This window comes from Blennius ocellaris (genome assembly GCF_963422515.1).
Source record: "Blennius ocellaris genome assembly, chromosome: 7".
NCBI classification, from domain to species: Eukaryota; Metazoa; Chordata; class Actinopteri; order Blenniiformes; family Blenniidae; genus Blennius; species Blennius ocellaris.
Genome location: NC_137656.1, coordinates 15,480,101 through 15,506,464, shown reverse-complemented (window position 1 = coordinate 15,506,464; position 26,364 = coordinate 15,480,101). Strand labels below are relative to the sequence as shown.

The following is a 26,364-nucleotide window of genomic DNA, read 5'->3' as shown; positions in this document are numbered from 1 at the left end:
TCACACACTTTAAACCACCTGCTATAACGAGAGTGGCTTTTTTCTTTTTTTCTTCTTTTTCTTTTTTTAATAAAGTGCTGGACTCCTCTCTCCTCGCTGTTTACGGGCCCATCTGAGACGACAGCACGCCATAAAGTGTGAGGCGTCTCCTCCCCTGTGGCCCTGTCCGGTGATCACTCACCCTCATGGGATACAACCCCTCTGCACTCCGGCAACACAATTTTGTAGCGTGTGGCCTGTTCCTCTGCCATTGAATTATTTATTTATGTGTGTATTTATTGAGTTATTTATTTATTTGCGGCGTATGGGAGCAAGAAGCCTTCACACGCCTTGTGCACGACATGATCCTATTGGATGAGCAGAGAGAGAGAGAGAGAGAGAGAGAGAGAGAGAGAGCGAGAGAGAGCGCCCCTGTCTTTCCACTGGCAGACGCACAGCGCTCCTCAACAGACTCCAGATGCCTTTACAGAACGCGCAGGAGGTCTGCGGGCTGTATGGACTGCCTCCTCTCTCTTGAAGCGCCCCCCGGGGAACACACTGATCCTCCTGCCATCGACAGAAAAAAAAAAACCTAGAAAATTATGGGGTGGCAGCCAATTGTCAAGCACGTGGAAGGCTTATTTACGAGGCTGGCGGCTGTGCGCCCGTCCTCCGTGTGATGGAGGAGCGCGGTGGCGGTGGCGCATCGGTGGAAATGAGTGAGAGAGCGCAGGGGAGATAATCGATGAAGACGCCGAGAGCCGCTCCAACGTTCGGTCAAGGTCAGAGTCTCGCCCGGATGGGATTATGTCCATGCGGAGACCGGTAGGACGGACTTTCATGCCGCTTCCTCTCCGGGGACGAGGTCGCCCGGGGATGTCCCCCGAAAATCAAGAGTTGCTCATCCTCGCGTCGGCTCGCGGAGGCAGCGGAAACCCCCCGATTGACACAACCGCGCTCGGGCTCCGTTTTTGACGATCTGCGCAACCTGCCGCGTGGGGCTCCTTGCCTCTGTCTCGCGCCGTCTCTCCCGAGGGGATAAAGTTTGTTGACTGTGCTGGGTTCGGGGGGGCGGGTGGGGGGGTTTATTCACCCATCACTCATCGGGTCGAGCCCTGTCGAGGTGACTGGGTGGGGGGGGGGGCGGCTTCTGGTGGGTGGGGGCGGCCGGCCGCGCTTCCTCTCTCGGACGCTCACACCTGCTCTCGTCGCCGTCCGTCGCTGTCCATGGTGCTGAACCTGCGCTCCAGGGATGGTGGAGACGCTGAGTATCGCAGTCATCGGTGCTCCCGGAGTGGGGAAAACTTCTATAATCCGCCAGTTCATCTATAACGACTTCTCGGAGGTGTACACGCCGACCAGGAGCAGATACGTGTACAGACCCTCCGTCATCCTGAACGGGAACATGTACGAGCTGAAGGTTCTGGACGTCCCGCCGATCTCCTCCTTCCCATCCAGCTCCAGTCAGGTACCTCAATGTCTCAAGACTTTTACACCCAAGGGTGAACTTTTTTTTGTTTGTTTGTTTGTTTGTTTGTTTTTTCAAGTCTTGCCTACAGTGAAATTATTATATCATGTTGGCCTGTATTACTGTTTTATAACAGGTTTATTGTATTATAGCAGGTCTATTGCAATAACAATAAGATTCTCTCTCTCTCTCTCTCTCTCTCTCTCTCTCTCTCTCTATATATATATATATATATATATATATATATATATATATATATATATATAGATAGATAGATAGATAGATAGATAGATAGATAGATAGATAGATAGATAGATAGATAGATAGATAGATAGATAGATAGATAGATAGATAGATAGATAGATATATAGATATAGATATAGTATATGTCTTTGTGACTTGGTTTGTCATTTTCTCTTGTTTTTGACGATTCTGATCTGTGCCCTGTCATGTGAACTATTCTGGACTGTCAATGGATGAAAATGTTTAGATTAATTAATAGCACAAGACGTTATGAAGTCCCTGCAATCAATCACACGTCAGCTCAGTCAGATCATTTCCCCTTGTGTATACTGCACATGTTGGTGGTATATTGTGAAAACCTGCTGGTTCACAACCTTTCTGTGTGAAGTTTGTGTGGAGTTTCCTCCCACAGTCAAACATGACTATTAAAACTTCATCTGTGTTTGTTAAATGTCACATATGTGAATGTGCGTCTCTCTGTCTTTGCCCTTTATTTGACTAGAACCTTGTGTTTTGACCCTTATCGGTCGCAATGGGCTCCTTGGATAAAATGGGTATTATAAGAATTGACGGACAGATTTGCATGAGCATTCGTTCACCAGCTCATTTTCTGAATCCCCTCTTCATTTATTTAATCCCCATTTAATTTTTACAAGTGCCCGTCTGTCCACCACTGCCATTTCTCAAAGCCAAAACCACCAATTGTATTTATTCCATCACTATCAGATGTCCCCAGTCTACTGGTTGCTATGGAGACCTGCCTGACTTAAAGCCTTGGAGCTTCACTTTGACGTTGTAAAACTCTCTTTCTTTCTCAGCCCCCTCACAAGGAGGGGTAGCCAACTTGCATGTTGTTGTTTATTAATCATAGGATGTCGTGCAGACCTCTCGCAGAGCGGTGCTCACAGTCGCATGCATTCGCGGCAACCGAACGCACGAGGCTGATCGTGCCGCTGGTGGCTCTAATTGGGGCTGAATCTTACTCTTATGCCGAGGAAATAATGGCAGGGTTTTGCTGCAGGCATGGCCATGGCACCTGGTTAAACTTCCTTTTTCAAAAATAGAACCGGTGCCCTTTAATGCGTGACCACAGGTCACATGTCACACCTCGTTAGCTGGGCTCACATCTGATTGCAGCAGAGCTCAAAAAAACTGGACAGCAGCTCACAGACGTTCAGGGTTTGTGATCACTTCGCACAGCAGATTTGCAGAGAACCGGGGATCTGTAGAGGATCTCGTGTAGCTTTCCATCTTTTTTTTTTTTTTTTTTTTTTTAGCTAAAAGAAACCTCTTTAAAGCAGTCAGGTGCTCATTTTAAATATATCATTAGGACTCTTCTTTGTGCCTCTGCCTGCCCTGCAGAGATCCCACATTAAATCATCCCCAGTGACGGGCGACAAAGTCCCCATCCTTCACTCTCTGCATAAATACATTTTAAAGTTTGACAGAATCCATTATGAGGCTTCTCAGGGTGAATTAATTTTACAGAGCCTGTTTTCTTCGCGAACAATACCTAAAGTCTTTAATCCGACTTTGCCGTTACTTTTCCTTTGAAGTAGGCAGAGCATAAAGGAAACCTGGATATGTTTAACTCTCATTGTTGACGTGACAAAATTAGCTTCAAAAAGCTTTAAATTATATTCTTGCACAGAACGAGAAGTGTGCCTCCTGTTATCCATTAATCGCGGCACATGCAAATCCCATTAGGAATGGATCTTGCCATTGGAAGGTAGGAGAAATGTGTCGCTAATGTGAGAATTGTTTTAAGGATCAGCACTAATATGATGAAACTATGAAGAAGAAGAAAGAAAAAAAACCTTGGCAAATTGATTTACACTTATCTGTTCTTCTGTGCAGTGGCTGTGGTTCAGTTGACGGAGTGGACGGTCTTTCTACTCCCAGAGTTGATGGTTAGATTGCCCATATTGTCAATGTTTCAGTGTCCATGGGCAAGGCACTTAAATCGTTCCCAATGGTCTATGAGCACAGATGTATGTGTGTGTGTGTGTGTGTGTGTGTGTGTGTGTGTGTGTGTGTGTGTGTGTGTGTGTGTGAGAGAGAGAGAGAGAGAGAGAGATTTGTAAATTTAATGATTGTGCAAAATGCACTACATACTCCATTGACCATTTACCAACAGATTGAGTTTGTGTGTTTCAAGGAGGATCTCATATTTCTCTCTACAGGTCTGTTATTTGAAGGTATGTATTTGACTTATGTCCACTGCAGCCTCATTGGACATGCTGCGATGCCTTCTTGATAGAAATCCCCAAGGTCACCAGGCCGAGCTATGGACCGGTGCAGCTGAACATTTCACTTCACCCCCCCCCCCCCCCCCCCCCCCCCCCTCCAGTGTCACACATAGCCTCCTCAGGAACAGCTGTGGTTGTCTGCACCGGAGAGGTGCTCCTGAGAAAATGAGATGTTGGGCCGAGAAGGAGACAACAAAGGAACCATTTGATAGAGAGGGGCCTCAAAGTGTTTGCTGGTGATGCTGAGGAAGCATCACATTAAATGCAGGAGAAAACAGCTGACAGGCAGGCTGAGGGGGCCACAACAATCATCCTGTCAGGATTACACAGGGCGCTGCAGCTCGATTTTACATCTTATTGGAAGATGTGAAACTGTTGACTGTTTCATTCCCACAGAAACTCTCAGTAAAAATTAGTTTTCCTATTTTTTTTTCTGTCCAGCTGTGCTTAGCCCGCCACTGGCAATCTGGGAGGTGTGAACAGAAAAGGAGATATAAGGCCAAATGTGTCTCTGGGGGTTTTGAGTGTGAGTGTGTGTGTGTTTGTGGCAAAAGTTGAGTCACACGAGAAAGCTTTTCAGCAGACACAGCTTTCATCATCTGATACATGTTGTATCACAGTGCGTGAACATTTAGCGCTAATTTTAGAGCGCTAGCGCATCATGAAAGCCTCTGTTCGGCTGAGCCCAGGGAGGGTGTGCAGGCAGAGAAAACCATTAGCTGAGTGCAGCCACAACACTTCCATCAGACAGATTTATGGTTACTCACTTGGTGAGGAAGGACTGCGCGAGGCCTGCTGTACTTTTTCTTGCCCGCTGCAGCCGTGTCCTGCCTGTACTGAAGCCCACGCTCTCGTCTTGTCTGGTGATGTCCTCTTGTCAGAGCGAAAGTGCTGATGAGACGAGGGGCATTTTTGAGCCGCTGCCTTCCTCTGAATTTATCCCACAGTCAAAGAAAATGTAACCTGGGTCAGAAGCGGTGGATCTAATGACTGGTGAGTGACGGCGGCACCGAGAGCCCCGATCGAAGTCACAGCGAAACTGAACCGGCGCTGTTCACCGTTGGAATACAGCTGAGAATCAAAGGAGTGAGGAGGAATTTTGCCGAAGTCAAATAGAAACTTTGCACACATTCAGAAGGAGCTCGTCGTAGTGGGGGGTTACCGAATGAGCTTTTCTAACGTCCTCTAACATTTGTGATGAATCAGCTGCAGAATAGAGTGAGTCACAACGCCTCCATGCTGATGCTGCTTGGCAATTTCTCATCAGTTCAGATCATATTAAAAGGAGGAGCTGAAATGTTCTGGCAGGCTACTTCTGACCCCATTTCAACCGCATAAGCACACGTCCATTTTTACCCTCCCCACGCTGAAGACAAGGCAAGATTTCTATTATTTTACTGCCCATGTGTGATGGTGTAATGATTTGTTTGCTTTGCGTTGTGCCTGGCTGTTGCTGATAGTATTGCATTTAGAGAGCATCTGTCACAGTGTGTCAATAGGATGTGTGACAGATGGATTTAAAGCCTAACAGAAGATTCAGTATGATTTTTCTTGTTCTTTTTTGTTGTCGGGGCTCTTGCCACAATGCATCTCCATGACTTCCTCCCACACAAAATGCCGCCTCTCCCTTTCCTCTCTCTCTGGACATTCTTCTCAGTTATCTCTGTCGATACTTTCCCTGATAGCAGCATGAAAATGATTGCTTTTCATGTCACACCATGCATCGGGTTGCCTCTCTCAGTGGAAATATGTCTGAGGTGCATGTCAGATTTACAAATCATTTTATTGTAAAGAGCTTACATGTTGCGAAATTGACAGTGGTGGCATTTGAATTTGAGCCCAGTGTAGGTCTATATTGGACAACGTGTCGGAGGCATAAGACACAATTCTGTATCATGACACAATCTGGAATTATTTTCCAAGATAACCTCAAATTGTATTCTCCTCAGGCATGTTTTCAGTATTACAATATAATGTGTGTTTGGTGATACTGAGAAGCTCATGTATCCTGTATTTTATTATACTGCTGAAGTCCTTCCACCACCATATGACTATTGGCACAAAGGAATTTCCCTCTGGTTCTTGAGAAGTTTTAATTTCTCCACATAACTTTAACTGTTTTACTTTTCGCTCATATTCTTTACACAGTAGAACCAAGACAAAACTTAACAGTTGGCCATATTTATGGGCGATAATGCTATCAGGAGTGACCTCGGGCCATTGAGAAATCAGCTGTCGCCCTTGTACTGTAATGAGATTGACCCTCTTTCTTCAAAGTTTATTTTCCATTCAAGATACCAGCAGCGCTCACCTCTACTGAAATGGCAATTACTATGTTTTACTGTAAAAAAAAAAATGATAGGATGATTTTTTTATTTTTTTTTATCAACCCAACACATTGGGCAAACATGACACGTGATCTGAAAAGCAGCTGGACAAAACAGTTGGAGAGCTGAGATAAAAAGGCGACAGAGGCTGCTTTTTTTCCCCCTCAAGATGGTCGTCTACAATTGATACTGCTCAGAAAAAAAAAAAAAAATCTCACTGTAGACCTGGACCCTTGATTTGCTTTGGTAACTCGTGCTATAATAACCATGCAAATGTCTGTTTTTTTTTTTTTATCAAAAGCCAGATTATAAATTAAATGTCCATATGCTTCCACCTGTTCTTTATCCACAAGGCCAAGAAGCACAGTGTCGTCTGTTTAATGCGTGACATTCATCAGCCTGTTATTATTCTCAGCCACCCAGCCATGTGCATGGGAATTAGTATTCTACACTCGTGTCATTTGTTTTCTGTAGTTAATTAATCAAAATAAACACATCTTCAGCAATCCAAACCTATAACAGCTTCACTGTGTGAACAAGATTTGAGAACAATGCGTCATGAAGTATTGTGTGACTGTGACGTCACTAACATAGTGCTCGTGACATTTTTCTGTTGAATGTGATTTAGCATGCGGGGTTTCAACTTTTCTCTTCTGGAACAGTAAATGACTCAACCACGTTTTTTTTTCAAATCACCACAAGGTTTCAAGATACAGAAACATTTCATGCTTGATGATCTATGTGCGTGTGTGCGTGTGTGTGTATTCATGTAAACATAAAGTCTGTTTTTCTAAGGAGTTTGTAACATTCATTTAATTACAAAAAAACAACATTATCACCTTGTTTGTAACAACAGATTTGTCTCAAATTACAGTGTTCAGTGTACAGTGTTTGTGGGACCACTTTGAATGCAACCCAGTATTAAGGCAGTGAGGTGTTAAAGCTAAATAAATATGCAGCTTGCTGGACTTAAAACAAACAAAAAAAAAACAAGTCCCAGGTTTTTGTTATCAAACTAGAATGTCATCCATCCTTAGTCGGGGGTGATGTAGACGGTCACACTCACATTCGGTGAAAAGCACTAACCTCTACACCAGTGTGCAGCCCACAACATTATCCACTGTCGCTCTTAAAGAACAACAGTGTTTGAAGACATGGATTAGTTTTTACACAAACAGACCAGCCCAGGTTATCCACAGCTTCCAGTCTTGATGTTGAACTAAGCCAATGAACCCCTGGCTGTTGCTCCACATTTAACGAGCAGCAGATTTGAATTCAATTCCCTCCAGAGAGCACACGAGGAATATACTCCGAATTGTCGAACCCTTCACTTTAAGCTGTCTCAACTAGTGTCAAGTCCTTGTTAGCTTTTGTCTCAAAACTAACAATTCCCGACTCCGTTTCCCAGGAGGAGCCGCACGTGATCCCTTAAAACATTCTCCGTGTGGAAAACCTGCAGCGGACTGTCCTCTCCATATCACCGCAAACGAGATGGCGTTCACAAAAGAGCAATAAAAACCTACAGATTTAAACGGTTTTTCCTGGTGTAGGTTATTCTGAGTAATGGCAGTGTCATCCCCGGGGGATGTAATAGATTTTAATTGCAAATCGTCCAGCATGGCTAATGTGTGACATATCTCTAATTGCGCAGCACCCTTCCCCCACCAGGATACATTGGCCTCCGTCCTACACTTGAGTATTGATCCATCCCGACCACTCATTAGCGTTAAGCTGCTTCCTCTAATATCAGGAGACATGACAGCTTTGTCAAAGCCTGCCAAAAACTGACCACGGCCTGCAGTTGTCAGGGAAACATGTTCTGTTTGGCTCTTGAGGAGTGAAGGATGAGATGCACTTTTTTTTTTTCTTTCTCCTCCTCCTCCTCCTCCTGCGCCGTGGTATGAAGACCGACTGGAAGATACAGACACTGGCACCACGCACTTCACACTCACACATCACGCAAGCGCACACAAATAAACATGCCCACACATGCATTTTGCATTCTGCTATCAGTTCATCAGCCCCGTTTCATCTTCGTTTACTTGTTTGTGCCGGTGTTTCCTTGTTTTTTTTTTTTTTTTTTTACCAGAAGTAGTGTTGCCATTTCAAGCCCCTCCTCCACATTTAAAAACAGGGCTTAGATGGCAAAGAGATATGAGATGAGAACACAAGCTGCTATTTTTAGCCCAAGGGATGTGAGGCTGCTACTGAAGCCAGCATGTGCATCTTCTCATGTCGTCAGCCACCTCAATTATCAGAAAACGGTGAATTGTCGTGTCGTTTTTCGGAATATGTTGCGTTTGTTGAGCAGACAAGTCATAGTTTGGATTGGGTACAGTGGATATGAAAAAAACAATCATACGTCTGATTATGGCTAACCTGTCGCTGAAAACTTTCTTTAAAAAAAACAACAACAACAACCTCGCAGAAGTCACAGGAAAAGAATCTCCACACCAAATTTCACGACAGTCTCCCCCTTATTCTTTCACTTTTAGACAGCAATGATCTTCCCTTCACATTTGTCTCCGTGCCTGATCGGCTTCATTATCTTCCCGTTGATGTGTGAGGCTGTTTCTTCCTCTCGACACAAACACATGAACACCCTCTTCTCCAACGAGACGAAGGCAAATTATTCCTCATCAAAGTGTCAGAATTATTGTTGGGGACGTAGCGACTATCGTGGCCTGTTCCCTCAGCCTCTCTCATCCAAAATAATCAGCTGATCGTCACTGAACAGACTGGCTGTACAGTACATTAATCTGAAAGAAATATCCGGCACAAGATTTTTGCAGCAGTGTAATGATATTTTTCACATTCTGCTTTCAAGTGACTCAAGCTGTCACTGATGGTTAAACATTTTTTTAACTACTACATGAAAAATTACTGGAACAGTGCAGCAAATCAATCAGCAATGCACCTCTGCACCTCCATGCGTGAGGGTCAGAGCAGCACGCACACTAATCACAAGCATAAAAATAAAGAGGTCTTACAATCAGCACTTTGATATCCGAATTTGTAAAGCCATGTGGGACAATAAACACAGATCTAAAGAGGCCAAGTCATCCAGGCCCCGAGGTTCAGGTGCAGCCATCCAAACACATCAGATACGTGAAGCAGAACAGCTTTGAAAATCATGGCAGCAAGACGTAATGTGAAGTGTTGCAGCAGAGCCTGTGCCCGGCGGTCGAAGACAAGCTCCTCTCGTGGAGAGAGAAAGCTGAGAAAGGTTCTTACAATCAAATAAATGGAAGAAAGATGCCACACATGACGACTGTTGCTACTTTTGAAGAGGAAGACGTTTTGTTTTTCACATTATTGCGACGTATCGTGTTAGTTGTGCACATCAAACATGGCTACAGAGAAAACTGGGTAGTTTAGGAGAAAGGCTTTCAAGGAACTTGGCTTCAAAGAGACAGAAAGTAAAATGGCTTGTGTTGGACTGACGAGCTGCATAAAACACCTCTGCAAAGTATCTGTGCAAAGACACCATGTCGGTTTCTCCAAGATTTCTTCTTTCTGTTGCTCACAATAATAAATTGATAGAATATGTCGCTAAATAGTTGTGATTAACACTGAAGTGTGTGTTTTTTGTTATGTTCATGATTTCAGCAAAAGACTTAACACTTCTGCTTTATTGGAACAAAAAATCTATTCTGATTTGTTCCGTTGCTTGGGAAAATAGTATCTTTGTTTCAGCCAGTGTAACTGATTGATGCTTTAATTTTAAATATATGGGGGAAAAAAAAACCTTTATACTGTAAATTTCCAACCAAATGTGTTTGAAATTAACCTCAAGATGTTGTGGATCATAGTATGCAGTAGTGAATGGCATCATTTCAAGTGTAAAAATCCCAAATAAATCACCCAAGGGTGGAATCTTTGAATATTTGAGGGAGTGTTTAATAAAGGGTTGAGTATTTCTTAGTTACACCAATAGAGCTTCAGTATATAAAAAAAATATCTAACATCTGCATAAATTATAGTGATAAACCCTTTTTAAAGCGAAACAAAATAACTGGTTGGACATTTCATTGCTCAGTTCTCCTGCATATGAATGTGTGTGTTGTATCTGAGAGAGTTACTTTCCTAGTTTGAAGGTCACAGCTCTTATTACCACTGGGCCCACTGGGGACTTCGCCTTCCACATCTGATCCTTCGATATCAGGTATTTCTTGACCCTCTGCACGACGGCGTTAGATTGAGGTCCTGGCAATGAAGCCAGCTCCATCGGTATCCATGTGTGGCTTATTGATTTAAAGCCTCTGTTGTAATCAGATGGAACCCTCTGCTTCTGCCAGTGTGTGTTGATGTAAGCCATTTCTATGATAGTTTGAAAAACAATTGCAATCAGGATGGTTAGCCCTTCTGTCGTTAATGGTCTACTCATCTGTGGTGCCATCAAGGACGACATAGAAATGGCTTCTCCAGCTCTCCTGCCCTCATTGTCGGGCGTACGCCGCCGTGATTATGGGTGTGTTGTCCTGAGGTTGACTCTTCAGATCCCAGTTGTGCTCGCCGGTCTTTTTCCCCATTTGTCCTCTAGATATTGAGCTTGAGCTCTTCATTTATCTGTTTTTTTTTTGTGTGTGGCTGATTGCTGGATGGGTTCTGAGAGCAGTCGCTTTATGTTCTCCTCTGATGGAGCCAGGGCTGTGACTATTTGTTTCTTCAGTCGTCTCTGAGGCCTTACCACTACTGGGACACCTTGTTGTTATTCTTATCCAGCCAGGGCCGGTCTCTTCGCTATACACTGGCCCATTGGTTTGAGCAGGAGAGTGAGTTGCACGTTCTTGCAAGCATCGTCTCCGAGAGGATTTCATAATTTAGCGGCCCATTCAACAGGGGTCTCTCCTGTGTTAGGCTTGTATTCATTTTGTCCCCGCTGTTCAGTTTTCAGTATTGTCAGTTCTTTGTTGTGTTTTAATTGTCCACTTCCTTATCCGCATGCCCCGGTGCCCTAACATCGGACAATGACCAGGATTTAAGCCTGACTCTGTTCACGTCAGCTTCTTTCAAGCTGCAGATTGTCGGTTTAAATAAGGCTCGTAAAAAAAAAAAGAAAAAAAGTGTTTCATGTTAACCGATGAACCTTTCTGCCCCGTTGAACATGTGCTGAAAGCTTGTTTTATCATCAGCCAGAGCCAGGCCAACTCTTTTGCTTCGTCATTCAATCTTTACTGTATGCCTGGATAAGCTCAACATCTGATGGTTACAGGTTTAAAGCCAAATGTGAAATGAGTTTTGAGCTTCTCTTTGCATTTAAAAAACAACAACAACATATTTCTGCAACAGTTAAACACATTAAAGATTCATTGCGATAAAACCAGGAGGCAGCGACTTACTTCTGCATAAAAAGTGCAGCCAGGGAGTTAATGGTTAACAGGAGCTTGCAATGAATTACTATCACATTGCTGTTTCATCATTTTTCATTCACTGCATGCGCATGCTAAATTATATGAACATGAGCAGGATTGAACGACAGCGGAGTGTGTGATGTTGACACTATTCTCCTCATCCTCTGATCTGCTGATGCCTTTTCAATCTCTCCGATGTTGTCTCATGCCCGTATTTCTTTTCTCATGTCCCTCTCTCAGCAGATGTGTTTTCCCGTTCCATTCTCCAACTCGCCTATCAGATCAAATTTTTTTTAATAATTTCATTGCGCGCCGTTTGACGCGGTCAGGGTGGTGGAAGTCGCCAGCTCATGAGAGCCAAGGGAAAAACACGACATGAAAAGAGGAATGGGCCACAGTGTTTCTATTGGAATAGACGTCAGATGCAAATGTTGCCGCTTGTGTTTATGTGTTTTAATTGAGCTTGCAGTTCATTACCGTCAAAGAAATGTGGTAGTTTGTCAAGCTGCGTGAGCTCTGCATCACGAAGCCTCGGCGGGCAGGAATCAAAAGATAAACAGTGACACGTGTTCCTTTTGCTCCTGTCGGACAGAAGGCCGTGTGCTTGCTTATCTCTAACCTCTGTCATTGTCCTTGAACATGTGTAGCTAGGAGACCGCGCTCTGCTTTCTGCTTTTCCCGTATGGTCAGTCATCCTTTTCTATGAGTTTGTTTCAAGCTGTGAGATTTGCATCGCTAAACCTGTCCTAGAAATTTGCACATGCTACAAGGACTTCGGCTCCATTTCTCTGTTCTGTAAATTTGCATTATATGCTCGCCTCTCTGTACGGCGCGACGCTACATGTTTACACCGGGAGGATAATGTTGCTTACCAAAGAAATGATTGCTCGCATAGATAATAATGAAGAAAAGAAAAGCCAGATCAAGCTTGACTTTGACATTTTTTTTCTCAGAATACACGCATGCACACTAGTCGTACAAAAATATTGATTCTTCTGATCTCATGTCTGTTTTTGGATTAATCTTATGTTAAAGATTCAAAATTTTGAATCTGTTTTCTGAGTAGTGTTGCGCAGTTGAGTCTAAATACTACAAAGTCGTGTTTCTCATCAATGTTAAAAGTTGTTACGCTATCCAAACCCTATTTTCTGTGGCATTCATTCTCCATACATGCTGGCACTCCAGGTCTCTTCACTTGGTGGATCGATAGCTGGAGCTCAGTGGTATCACACATAACTGATGTCACCACCGAATGACAACTCCTGCAAACAAGTTCTATTCTATTCTATTCTATTGCTTTTATTGTCATTGTACAATAAATTGCACAACGAAATTACGGTGTAGCTAAAAACACAGTAGACATACAATAAACACCGACAGCCATTCTCACATTCAGCATTGCATTCATCTCAGCAGACACAAGTTGAGGAGAAACAAAGCACAGCACTATGTTTTCCTCATTTATGTTTAGAAAATCACACCAACAAAGTGAAGCAGGCGGTTACATGTTGAACAAGACGAGCACAGCATTACATTACAGAGGTCTCTCGTTTGTTAATAATATTAAAAAAGACACATTCGTGACAGTTATTTGACCTCTTGCTTTTTATTGCGTCTTCTGCTTCTTCATTCTTGGTTTGTGTGTTGAGGTAAAGTATAAATGTTTGTTTAAGTTATAGCTAAGCGTCTGTGCAGGTTTCTGGCCATAAGTAATATTGATTTAAAGGCAGGCAGACAAGTGTGCAATCTGGTCCATTGATTTTATCAAGCAGAAATGTAATGATTGTACTGCGAGCAATAGGGATTTCACCTTTTTCCCTGTCATACAATGTGGTGTTATTGTTTGCTATCGGAGTGAAAATCATGAGTTTGAATTTGAAAATATCCCTAAAGAGGCATATCTACTCCAACTTTTACAATGAGGATGATATTTTGCAAAAAAAACAGGCAGCCTTTCCAACAGTATTCTAAAATGTGAGCGCTTTGGCAATTGATGGTTCGTGCAAAGTGACAGTGAGGACGATATTAACATGAGTTTGGAAAATATTTTGTTGAAATGTAGCACATTCAGGTTTTTATTTGAAGATGAAGCTGGCTCTAGATTTCACACAGTCTGTTGATGGACTGGCAAGACTCCATGGTGGTCCAACAGGACACTCTGAATATTGAATTGAATGTCTGTATTATGTTTTGGAAAGACCTCTTGCATCTGTGTGAAATATTTCACTGAATCGGCTTGCTTGCAAATAAATCTCAAGCATTGTGACTATGAATCACGATATATAACTCTGTGCGTTGGTTCCATGCGCTTCCCGTATTTCCTCTGGTTTCCTGCCTCAGTGAAAACATGCATTTGAGGTTAGGTAGTGACTCTAAATTGTGTGTTGTGTCTCTCCTATTTGTCTTATGATTGATTGGGTGTACCCTGCCTTCACCCACAGTCGGCTGGAATTGGCTTCAGTGCCACGTGACCCAGTGTGGAGGAAGTGGTATAGAAGCAAGATGTATAAAACTGAGGATTATCTGGACAATAGAAAAACTATCACAATGATTCACTGCAGCTAAAAAAACCCAAACAAAAGTGATTTCCAATTTTACATACTTCCACCTTTCGATCAATAAATGTGTAAAAATACCTTGTTGAGCTTCACCAATTAGTTTGTGTATTCATGTTTTTCTCTCTCTGCCCGTCTTTTAGGAGTGGCTGGATTTACGCTGCAGAGGTGTCCGCAATGCCAACGCCTACATCCTGGTGTATGACATCTGTTGTGTGGAGAGTTTTGAATACGTCAAAATGATCAGACAGCAGATTGTTGAGAACAGGTACGATCAATCGCGTGTTCTCAGCCACCCCGACAGCTTCTGAACACACAACCTTGTGTCTTTGTGTGTGTGTGTGTGTGTGTGTGTGTGTGTGTGTGTGTGTGTGTGTGTGTGTGTGTGTGTGTGTGTGTGTGTGTGTGTGTGTGCACAGTTAGTGAATCCTCACTGGTAATTTTGCATGAACTCACCCTGTCGCCTCATCTCGAGACAACACGCAATTTCACACCCTGCCATGTCGCCTCACAATTACGTGACGCTGACAGTGATATGTAGTCCGCTTGTGGCGGCATCTTTTAATTCAGCACATCCGTTCCAGCATCCTGACAGTTTACTAATGAGATTTGATCATGACGTTCCTGCCTGGTAGCCGTCTGAGGTGGCACAGGTGATTTAGAGATTATATTGGCGATATCCCTGCTTCCTGTACAGCACCAGGCGCAACGCTTGACAATAACACAGATGTGTAACAAATAATACATGTATCCTGGATTCCTGTAAGCCAAAAGGTCTGAACTTGAGTGTGGGGGAAAAAAAAGACCACTGAAAATCACCTGTGCTATCAGATCTATCTACAGCATACACGCATGTATTTGCATTTAGAAAGGTACATTGAGTGGCCTGATGTGTTTGTTGTGTTGAACACGACCAGGTTGCCACAGCACAGTTCACTGCCACCCCCTTCCCTGCTCCTAATGTGTGAGCATGAACGTGTATGGCCAAAGATAAAAACCCATTATCAGCTGGAGCAGAGGAAGAGAGAATGAATGCAGAAGGAATAGAAAACAGGAGAAACATGTGAGATCTGACGTGAGACAAAAGACTAAAGGGGACAATGTGGCATCGCTGGATGTATCAGTTGGAACGGAACAGCGTGGCTGAATGGGTCATCTAAGTTCTGCTCACAACTAGGAATAACTTTCTAAGTTTCTTCAGTATTTCAGTTTATTGGCGTGCATGTCCTTCCCTTCAGTTCCATATTGTTTCTCCAAATCCCCCCAAACAGATGCTTGCACACGCTCCCATTCATACAGCACATCTCATTCTGCAGCAAAACCCCAGCTCGAGCAGAAATGCTTGGACAAATATACAATATGGAAAACAAAAACAAAAACAAAACTCTGTTATGTAAAAGCAACCTGTGAATAGATGAGAAGTGAGGCGATTGCTGTGATGTGATTTTCAATTGCACTTTTTAAGAACTTTGCCTACAGACTCAAATATTGCACCGCACATGTTTTCCTCTCTGCTCCTCTCTCCGTCAAGCTGTCTTTCTATCTGTCATGGCAGTTGTACACGAGGATGCATGAGGATGCAAGTTTTTGTTAAATGGTGAGGTGAAGAGAAACAAAACGATTTATTCATCAGAAGAAGAGCGACAGAACTTGTCTACTGCAGCGGTTTTGAGGTATTTATACTCCTGCCTCGACTCAGCTTACACTGAACTCGTCTGCAGAAGTCTTGTGCACACAAACATCACTACTCTTTCAGGATTTGCTATCCGCCCGATTTAGACATCCTTAATGGATGAGACTTGACTTCATGTTTCATGATTATTTATAGAATGGATTTATTAATCTGTTGAAAACACAATCCAATTACTTTTTCGCTCTCAACTACTCGATTAAAAAAATAGTCTAATAGTCTGAAATCCTATTTATGCAACCCAATCCGGAATTTCCTCTTGTTACTGCTCCTTTTCTCACTGCTGCAGTAAACTCCTTTTCTTAATTAGAGCGTTGGATTGGATTTCAAAGCCACCACCAATCAGATGATACTAGAAATTATTGTGCTTGATGAGGCCGTTCTGGATGTGTCTCATTAGCAGCGTAGGGTTAAGCTGTGCAGAGTACAATTTTGGAGCCACAAATGTGTACCTGCCTCTGGTTTCCCATACATTTTCACTCTCAATAATGCTGTAAACCAGTCGCTGCAGAGTGCAGTGGGAGGCCCCTTGAGCCTGCGAGTTCTAATCCTCCAGTCCGCCCCCACAAGCCTCGGAGGCAAGGAGAAACTACGCACCGCCGCTGTGACAAACACTGCCACGATCACTGTGCTCATTGTGAAATTAACCTGTTTTGTTTTCCCCCACCTTGCCCCTGCAGGGAAGGCAGCAGCACCGAGGTGCCGATCCTGGTGGTGGGGAACAAAAGAGATTTGCAGCGACAGCGCTTCATGCCTCGCAGGGCAGTGTCTGTCCTCGTCAAGAAGACGTGGAAGTGCGGCTACGTGGAGTGCTCGGCCAAGTTCAACTGGCACGTCGTCCTGCTCTTCAAGGAGCTGCTGGGCATCGCGGTGGCACGGGGCATGCGCCAGAACCACACCTCTATCCGTCTGCAAGGGGCACTTCAGAGGAATCGCTGCACCATCATGTGACCCTGAGCGCTCCCTCCACCCCTCACAATGGCAGTGGAGAAGAAGACTTTCTTTTTATCTAAATGGCTGGAAAAATACCCTGTGGCCTCCTGCTTTACTGAGCTGATTTTTTTCATAATGAGGTTTATTAGACTCTTGCACTGTAAAAGACACTGAGATTTCACACATGGTCATCCAGTCACTTCTCAATCAGATTCTGCCATTGGTGTCCAAATCAGGAAGGAGGTTAGAGGAGAAAGCAGGTGAAAAAGCACCAGAATTAACCGAGCACAGTTTTTTTTTAGTTTTTTTTCTCCTTGCATCGATTAGACAGTAAGAAATTTCAGGCTGTGCTTCCAAAAATAACACAGCAGCAGGTCTGTAGCTGGACTTGACAGGAAGGTAGCTGTGTGTGTGTGTGAGAGAGACTCATCACGGAGAGGCAGCAATATCATGGAGTCTTCCTTTTAAATTTGATCACATTCACTGAGAGGCCAGAGCCAAGCGAAGATATGTGAGCAGCGCTTTAACATGTTGGCATAGAAGAAAGAAAAACATTCCTTTGCGGGGACATTTTCTGAAAATGTACATAAACAGAATGATTAGATGGTGGTTAATTTTAGATTTTGAGAAGTAGCCTGCAGTTTTGTTTTGTCTCGTTTTTCACTGTCCCTACTACAAGTTTGGCCTACGGTGAAAGCTGTTTGTTCAGGCGAAGGGTGTTTTAAGGTTGTCCTGCAGCAGAAAATACTGCAGTCCCCTTATCATGATGTACTGTAGGACTTTAATCTGCCCCCTTCCTCACTCAGTGTCAGTTTCTGATGAATACATTAAATCCAGGGTGCCAGGGACCTGCAGGAGGCTGCAGAGCCTGAAACAAGAACCTGAGCATGCATTGTGTGCCCGTGTGTGTGTGTGTGTGTGTGTGTGTGTGTGTGTGTGTGTGTGTGTGTGTGTGTGTGTGTGTGTGTGTTAGAGAGTGAGAGAGACAGAGAGAGAGAGAGAGAGAGAGCGACAGCATGGGAGGGGGGGACAAACAGGCAGGTTTGATCGCTGACATTCAGTAAAGCAAAGGACAGACACAGCAAGATAAGAGACAGATGTTTAATCTTTGGATTAGAAAGGAGCAATAAAATCCCACCGCTGGGTTGTCGAACTCACTATACGTCTCACAGTACTATACTGAATAAGCCTCACGTGCAGTAGAGTGATGGCCTCACACTTGGATAACCTGCAGAGAATAGGGGAGCTGAGCTCAATGACTTGCACAAAATGACCCATGACTACATCGCAGACACAGATGGATCATTACTGAAGCTTTCGTAACAGTGTGTGGATACGATCTAATTGGTTTTGTTGTGAGACTGACAGTTGCTTTTCATTTGATCAAGACTGGGTACAGGTACTTTGTGAAAATGGCTGCACTGAAAGCAAGCAGACCAACTGTATATAAGAGTGATTCATAGAGTTATTGACTTGCATGCTTTTGTTGGTAGAGCCAACAGGTCAGGGTTAAATTGCACTGATGTGAAAATGTGATGTTGTGTTTTTCTTTTGTATTACCCGGTTTTCTGACGCTGTACGAGCAGTTGCGTGGATGAATGTGTTTGTTTTTCACTGGCATGTAAGAGCACAAGCTCACGATTCTCCCCGAGATGTATTGTTGAACCCCGTCAATCAGGGCTGATGGCTGTCTTACTTTTTTGTTCGTTTTTCTAGTTAAAAAAAAAAGGAGATATATGTAGCAGAGTTTCACTAGAAAGCAACTGTGTGTAGCATGAGTTCTCATCGGTTTGTTTGTGTGCGCATTTTCCAATAAAAAGGGCTACAATTTTTTTTATCAGAACACTTCCACTTGTCTTCATTCTGAAATATGCTGTGAAAATGTATTCCTAGTGTGATTATCGACACAACTCGTGGGTGCATTTAAAAACAACAACAACAACAACAACCCTGCTTCAGCAACCTTGAAGGTTATGCCACATTCAAATCACTTTGACTCCGTTGCCATCTTGTGGTAAAAAGATGTTATCAGGAGCCAAAACAGAGGCTTGCCACTGAATGAGCCTCACTCGTTTAACACCCTCTCATTATGCTGTTTGCGTTCAATGTGACTTCAATGGTTTCCAACGAATGATGAAGATCATCTGGACATAATCTCCCCTGTGTTTTAACTGACCTGCTTTCATTCACAGTGGCAGCCCGATAATGATTACAGTCACTGGGAAAACTAATGAATTAATTAACCCAGTAATTATCTCTGCACCATCTGTGGTACTGGACTGCTGAAGCCTGGCTAATGGCTGGGTCAGAAAATTGAATTCTTTGGGTTTAAGTGTTGCATTGTTCATTTATTCAAACAGGTGTCACAGTCAGTTATTGTTTTGATTATTGTACTATTTGAACACGTGTAATTGCAATGTATAGTACAAGCTGGCTTTTGAAATGATGTGCTCCTTTCTAACAGCCTCCCAATATTAAATTACTCTGAAGCCTTATTTAGAGGCGAGGCACCACGACCAGAAAAAGCATTTAAAAATGACAACAACAACAAATACTTAATTTCTGCACGAGAGATTTTCGATATGTGGACTCGATATTTCAGTCTTTTTAAAAAACATAAAAAAAATGTTTAACCTTGGTGCAAACATTTTAAAACAAACATTTGTATGTTTGACCTACATCTGAACGCATGCATTAGTTCAATTCTAATTTTACTTCTCATTTAAATGGAACATTCTGTTTTTTTCCATCAGTGTGCTAATTCCTGACACGATTTTTGGAACTAGAAAAAAAAAAAAGAAAAGGCACAGAAAAGAGAGGAACTCCTTTTGTGTTTCTGATGCCTATTTGATATTTTTTTTCTTTTTACAAATGTTGCTACATTTATCTGTACTTCTGCTTGAGTGAGGAATGTCTGCCTTTCCTTCGTCATCTCCTCCTCTTTCGTCCTCTTCTTCTTCTTGACCCATCGGTCTTGTTATCTGTGTGACCTCTGATGTGACTCCATTTACAATGGAAAAGTCAATGTTTCCCATAAGTAGCACTGAATCCATAAAACCCCACATATTTTAGATTTATTACTACACATTAACTGAAATATTGCAAGCCATTTCAATGCTATGTTTTTTTTGGAAATCACAGTAGCTGTCACATTATCTGAAAATATTAGAATGCTTCATAAGACAACATGTCATTCTATCCTTTGTTAAAATGAACGTTGTAATCGTTCAAATCAAAATCGGAAAAAAAAGATGTTTGAAAGTCCTCGAATTGATATGTTGAGTGTAGAAATATCTGAGAAAACAGCTGTGATGGATTAGCGACCAGTCCAAGGTGTACTATGCCTTGCCTATAGGCTAGAGTTATCTGGACCAGCTCCAGCAGCAGCCCACGACCCTGAACAGGATATAGATGGTATAGATGGATAGATATGTGCAAGACATAATTCGATTTAATCAAATGTCAATGGCATTTCTTTTATTTCCTCCACACTTTAAAAAGCCACAACAATTTTTTATTTTTCTTTCAGGCTTAAATATTCCACAAAATCTTGAGCTCTTTAATAATTCCTGCTCCAACATGCCCAGATGATGAGAGGAGGGATGAGCGAGAGGGGGGGGGGGGGGGGGGGGGGGGATTAGGGAGGGATGAGAGATGAGAGGAGGAAAGGGTGAGAGGAGGAAGGGATAAGAGATGAGAGGAGGAAAGGATGGGGTTTGAGGCCGCATGTCCGATGTTTAGGAATGTTTGGATAACAAGGTCACGTGGTGCGGGTCTGAGTCATAGACCGGAGTGAACGGAGCTGGTCACTCCCGTTCACTCCGCTCGGTCCCCTCCAGATGAAGGAGCGGGGCGGGATCCTCGCCTCGCCACGGTACCTGTTCCTGACCCTTTGGGACCCCGGTCCTGGGAACCACTGACTGTGGAGGAGACGGTTGTGGTCAGGTGGTCCAGGAGGAGGAGGAGGAGGAGGTGGGGGTGGGTGGTGTTTCGGGTCTCGCCAGCGCAGCTCCGTGCTCCGGATCCTCCGCAGTCTGCATCAGCAAAGTGTCTCGGCGTCACTCCTCGTCCTTCCTCCGCTGCCCATTCCGCCGTCATGTGAAAGGGGCCCACGCTGCTTTCTCCCGCACCCCTCCTCCTCCTCCCCCTCCTCCGTCGAGCTCGTTCGCCCCGGCGGTCCCGTCCCGGGGTCGCGTCCCCCCGGCCGATCTGCGTGCGGCGGAGCGGAGAAGGATGAGCGAGCAAGGGAAGGGCGGCTCGGCGTCCGCCTCTGCCGCGGCCCCGGCACCGGGCTCGGATACCTACAAGGGCTGGCTGTTCAAATGGACCAACTACCTGAAGGGCTACCAGCGGCGCTGGTTCGTCCTCAGCAACGGCCTGCTCTCCTACTACAGGTAAATGATCAACAAACAGACGCGGCGGTTTCGAGCTCCCAGAATGAACGCAGCATCCACAGCTGCCTGCTAGCGGCGGGCTAACGCTTAAGCTGTCAACCCGACCCTCACACGTCAAGCCCCGCCACTTTCGCTGCGTGTGGACCGTGAGGAGACGCGGAGGCAGACGGAATGTCACACGGCCGCCGCAGCAACTTAACTCGACAAAGTGTGTGAAATTAAGGTGTTAGCCGGCGGCTAACCCGTTAGCCTGCCGTCAGGAACATCCAGCTGTCCGCCTCTCTCTCCCGCTCTCTCGTCACAGCCAGGCGTCCCGCTGCTTTACCGGCGGAGACCTCCCGTGGTGAATGTCACTGTCACTGTCCCGAAATGCTTATTTCACTTCGTGCGTGTGCTTTCAATTCACTGCCACTGAAAGTCGTCGCCCAGCAGGCGTAGCAACAGACCGACGACACCTGTGGCTCAGGTGCTTCTGGCCGAGGAGTCGAGTTTCAGCAGGTGTGCAGGCGATGGATGGAGAGTCACTTTAGCACAACACAGAGGTGCTCCATGGGTGTAAGAACCATGTTTGTATAGCACACCGACATTCCAAAGTAAAGTGTACTCTCACTCTGGAGACCACGCCGCAGATCCTCCTACAAAGTTGTACAAACAAGGTTGACATGTGGACCTCCATTCTCCAGTGTCAAGTCCAGCTATAGACCCACTACCCTTCCAGCAAGGCTCCACCACATCTCAGGGTCACTTTCCCAGTGACTGTGGAGTTTGCTTCAGGATTGTTGCGTCCTGTGTGTTGTAATGCTTCACGAAGTTCTGAATAGAGTCAACGAAGGAACGTCAACTGGATTTTAAGCTCCATCCACCTCCTGTACTGTTTAGGTTGCAGGGTTCTGGAGCTAAAGCTCAGTCTAAATGGGTCACTAGCCCATCACAGGGCCATCATATGACTGTCTCACACACGTTCATACCTATGGGCAATTCTGGGACGCCAGTTTTATCTCAAAAGGATGCCGTTAGTCTTTGGGAGGAAAACAACGTACATGCACAGTATTTGCCTCACTGAGGTCAATAACTATGACTTTTAACTTGAGTCAATATTACTCGTGCACAAATACTTGATTCTTTTTATCCCTTCAGCTCCGTCTTTCCTGAGTGGTCTGGTAAGTGTTGTCACCACTTAACCACAGTTTGTTCAGTTGTCTGAAGAGGTTCAGCCCTGGCCCAATAAAAAAACATACAACTCCACAATCTCCTCTCTGGCATTTTTACAGCCTTCACCTGAGGCAAGTTCATTTGCTAACAACTCAGTGTTGCATTTGACACTTAGTTATTCGCATCGAAGCAATCGCATCATTTCATTACCTTCATTGCTTCGCTATTGCATGTCATCATTTTGCTTTGTGACCACTGGACTCCATTTGTCAACACTGAGACTCTTCAGCACTTTAGAAGTCACCCTGACACTGAAACACTTGGTATAAATGTGTAATGTTGACCGTCTGAGGGTGAATTGATATTCCTAGTAAGCTGTGGCAATAAACAACTTTCACATTTTCAGTTTTTGGCTCATTTAAATGGAACGACAGGGTATTTGCTGTAACAAATGTTCACACCATTTGACCCAGGTTCTCGTAATAATTGAAGGAATTCACAGCACATTGATGGTGCAACCATTAGAGCTAACCTTTCCTCCGCTATCCCACTGCGATCTTTAACTGTCTTCACAAATCGGAAGTAATTGATAGAACCCAGTCTACATACTGCATATGTTAACTGTGAAGTGAAATTAATTGTCTTTCCTCAATTCGTCATTTGTGTCAGTGTGACAATTTGATTGTGGGATGGTCTGATATCGGCGTAAAGTCAAAACCATAAAATACTTTTTTCCAACACATGTCATCTCATGGCGCTGCTTCACCGCCAATGAGCCTTTACCCTGGATGTCTTTTGTTGTTGGTTAGACTGTCATTAGACGGAGAGGTTCGGTAGCCAAAGCCCCATCCCCCCCCCCCGCCCTGGGTGACGGGTGAAATGCAAGACGCCAGTTGCCTCTCCCCTCTATTAATAGTCCATTGTGTTTGTAAGGTGACTGCCGTCCCCGAAGTAAAGGTAGCCTGTCGACATCTGAGCACAGAAGCAGCGAAGCGCACAAGTCGCCCCCCCCCCTCTGCTGACGTCTTCCTGGCAGAGCACGTTGGGCCTGTCTGACTCCAGGCTTTGTGTGCGGCTCCCTGGCTCAACTATTCGCGCTTCCATTGTGGGAGATGTAAAATTGGAGACAGACAGTCAGACAAAAGCAACGTTTTTTTAATCGATGCATCGTCTTTTGTGCGTCAAATAATGCTGGTGTTACTTGTCAAATGTGCAATTCTTGTGACTCGTTTTTTTCCCCTCTTTCGGCCCTTCTGCAGTTTTATAAGAGGAATACGAAGACCAAAAAAAAAAAAGGCTTCTTGTTAATAATAGTGCAGATTAAGAGTCGCAATCGTGATGTTCATTAAAAAAGTTTTGAATTGACCTGAGTGTTTTGGCAAAGGTTTTAATTAGTTTGCTCGTTAAAATGTGTGGAGGAGCCTCGTTGTCTTCCATGAAGAGCTCGCAACCACTAGAAATTCAGCTTACTCTCGACTGCGGCTTGACAGAACAGAGAACACTCATTAAAAAGAAACATAAAATGAGAACCGTTGCCGAAAAATTACAGTAAACTAATAGTCATTAAAAGTGTTCTCAATAAGTTTTCTGTCTCAACTCGAATCATTCGAAACCAGTTCATGAAATGTATTGATTTTTATTACCAATGAATCAATAACGGAAAATGATGAGGTACATAGGAAAGCAGCTATAATAATTATAGCTAAACCATTTTGGCGATGGTTTAAAAAGTGGAAAAAGATGCGTATACTGTTAAGTTGTTGAGAACTTGAGCGTCTCTTCCTGCAGGAGCGATTGACGGAACTTTGGATCATCATTTACCGTGTCATAAACCCAATAAGCTCCACCATGGGAAGATGCACTTTAAATGCCAGGCAACTTGCATCAGATCATATTCTATTAAGCATTGATCAGTGGTCTAATCTGCAGTGTTCAATATTTATTTACCCTTTTTTAAAAGGTCATTTTTTGCATTTCCTTCACTAATGACTGACATGACGGCTAGAAAACTAATGAATAAGCCAAGCATGACTTTTTCTCTGACCTGAAGCCACGAGTGGATAATAATCAATCCTTTGACTCTTTTTGGATGAACCGGCACACTCAGCAATTGCGCCTGTTAATAATGGTAATGACTTTTTACAGAGATTCAACAGTGCATCTGTTATTGATTCCTTTTGGCCCCGGACACTGCAAGTCTTGCCGTCTTTTATCCCTCATCAGCTTTGTGTCCTGCTCATTGAGTATAAATCAAGAACGGACGTCATTCCACTGTTCAGGACCTGTGTGACGAGGTCGCCGTGCCTCCTCTCTCTTTAAACGTCTTTAATTTTTAATTTCTTAATTGACTTTTTACTTCCAGCTTTAATACTCTCAGTACTACGTCTTCACCTCTTAGAGCGAGTCCTGCTTGGTGCACGGGGAAAGATTACAGGGCATTAAAGCTTTGAGTGTCATTGGAGCTGCCATATAAGTGAATCCAGCCTCGTCTTTCGTAGTGGACTATCCCAGATAGAGTAACCAGATAGTATCAATTCATGCGCTTGCTCGGGGGTTCGGCAGCGTCTGTCTCCGTTTGGAGAGTCAGGTTCTGGTATTGGTGCTTGCACACTCAGCTGTTGGGTGCAGGAGGGCGGGGGCCGTGGGGGGGGGGGGGGGGGGGGGGAGCAGTCTGCAGACGGCAGACGGCGGTCAGCTCGCCAACCTTGGGCCCAGCTGGAGGGGAGACTCTGGCCTGAATCCTGTTTACTCGGCTGGTACATCAGCAGAGTGGCGGGACCAAGAGATGTGGCTGCTGTGAGCTAATCTTGTTAATGGACTCTGCTGGTCTCAGCTGCAGTGTGTGTGTGTGTGTGTGTGTGTGTGTGTGTGTGTGTGTGTGTGTGTGTGTGTGTGTGTGTGTGTGTGTGTGTGTGTGTGTGTGTGTGTGTGTGTGTGTGTGTGTGTGTGTGTGTGTGTGTGTGTGTGTGTGTGTGTGTGTGTGTGTGTGTGTGTGTGTGTGTGTGTGTGTGTGTGTGTGCGTGTGCGCGTGCGTGCGTGTGAGAGAGAGTATCTCAGTGTGCCCGCCCGGGTGGTCCTTGTGTTTGTCTTGCGAAGGTGAGAGCAGGTAGTGCTGGGCCACATTCTCAACATCTCATTGTTTCAGCCTTGTCCCCGGGTCATGTTATGCTGAACATGTTGCTTATATCATTGCTTTTGGATTTTTGTCTTATGTTTCTTTTCTGTCTTCAGCACGACATGTTTCCCCCCCACCCCCCAGCGTTTCTCTGGCTCACACCCTCCTTGTCTTGTGATATCACAGCCCACAGCCACAACAAAACCTCTCTACATTCTCATGCTCTGGGTACTGAGTCCTATTTCCTCCGCCTGTCCGCCGTGTATGTCCCTTCATGCTTCTGGACGCCCGTTCTGTGTTGTTCACTGGTTGTTGTTCTGTCATTACATGCTCCAGATCGGTGGATTTGTGTTTTGTGAGGATCTGTGCACAGGGGACCGACAGGTAAAAAAAACACTGCAATTCTCACCAGGCTCAGCGCAACACACAGGAAACCTCCTGTTCCCCAGCCGTCCCCAGGCTCACCTCTGCCTCCTTGCCGACGTCTGCCTTTTGCCCCCCTGTAGTGCTTATCTACATTTCCCGCCCGTTCGCAGCAGTCCTGACTGTGTGGTTTCCTGGCCTTTGCATGGCCTCGCCTCCCTTTAGAGCAGAAGCGACTCGTCGCGAATCTCATCTTTCTCATCAGCGGCACTTTCAGTTTGCTGACCCACTTGCATGCAGGGACGCTGCAGCTGAGCTTGGCCCGGTGAGGCCCAAAAAACCCCCCCCAAAAAACTGGGCTGTTCAGGTTCTCTGCCCAGCTTCCGCACTGCTTCGCATGGCCTCAGCGCGGTGTTTGTCTGCTCAACCGACGATCCCCGAGTGCCAGCGGAGGAGCGGTACACTGAACCGCTTGTTCTACTTTGGCATTATAACAAGACTTGATCTCAGCCAGGAGAAGCAGTGCGAGCGAGGGAAGTCAC

At 44.6% G+C, this 26,364-nt stretch overlaps 2 protein-coding genes across 3 annotated transcripts in view; both read left to right on the top strand.

The window, feature by feature from the left end:
* Nucleotides 1-1,231: 1,231 nt before the first annotated feature.
* On the top strand, nucleotides 1,232-16,816 carry rasl10a (RAS-like, family 10, member A; the record flags this gene model as incomplete). The annotated part of the gene is made up of 3 exons (XM_080499828.1): nucleotides 1,232-1,447; nucleotides 14,319-14,443; nucleotides 16,546-16,816. 3 exons carry the CDS (start codon nucleotides 1,232-1,234, stop codon nucleotides 16,814-16,816), a joined length of 612 nt encoding a protein of 203 aa, XP_080355954.1.
* Nucleotides 16,817-20,744: 3,928 nt separating this feature from the next.
* Nucleotides 20,745-26,364, top strand: part of osbp2b (oxysterol binding protein 2b) — a 52,978-nt gene continuing 47,358 nt past the window's right edge. Inside the window, exon 1 of one of the 2 annotated variants that reach the window (XM_080499763.1) lies at nucleotides 20,745-21,192. In XM_080499763.1, coding sequence (XP_080355889.1) covers nucleotides 21,032-21,192 — 161 coding nt within the window. In that variant the 5' untranslated portion in view covers nucleotides 20,745-21,031. The remainder of the gene's footprint in view (nucleotides 21,193-26,364) is intronic. The other variant, XM_080499762.1, reaches the window with a different exon arrangement.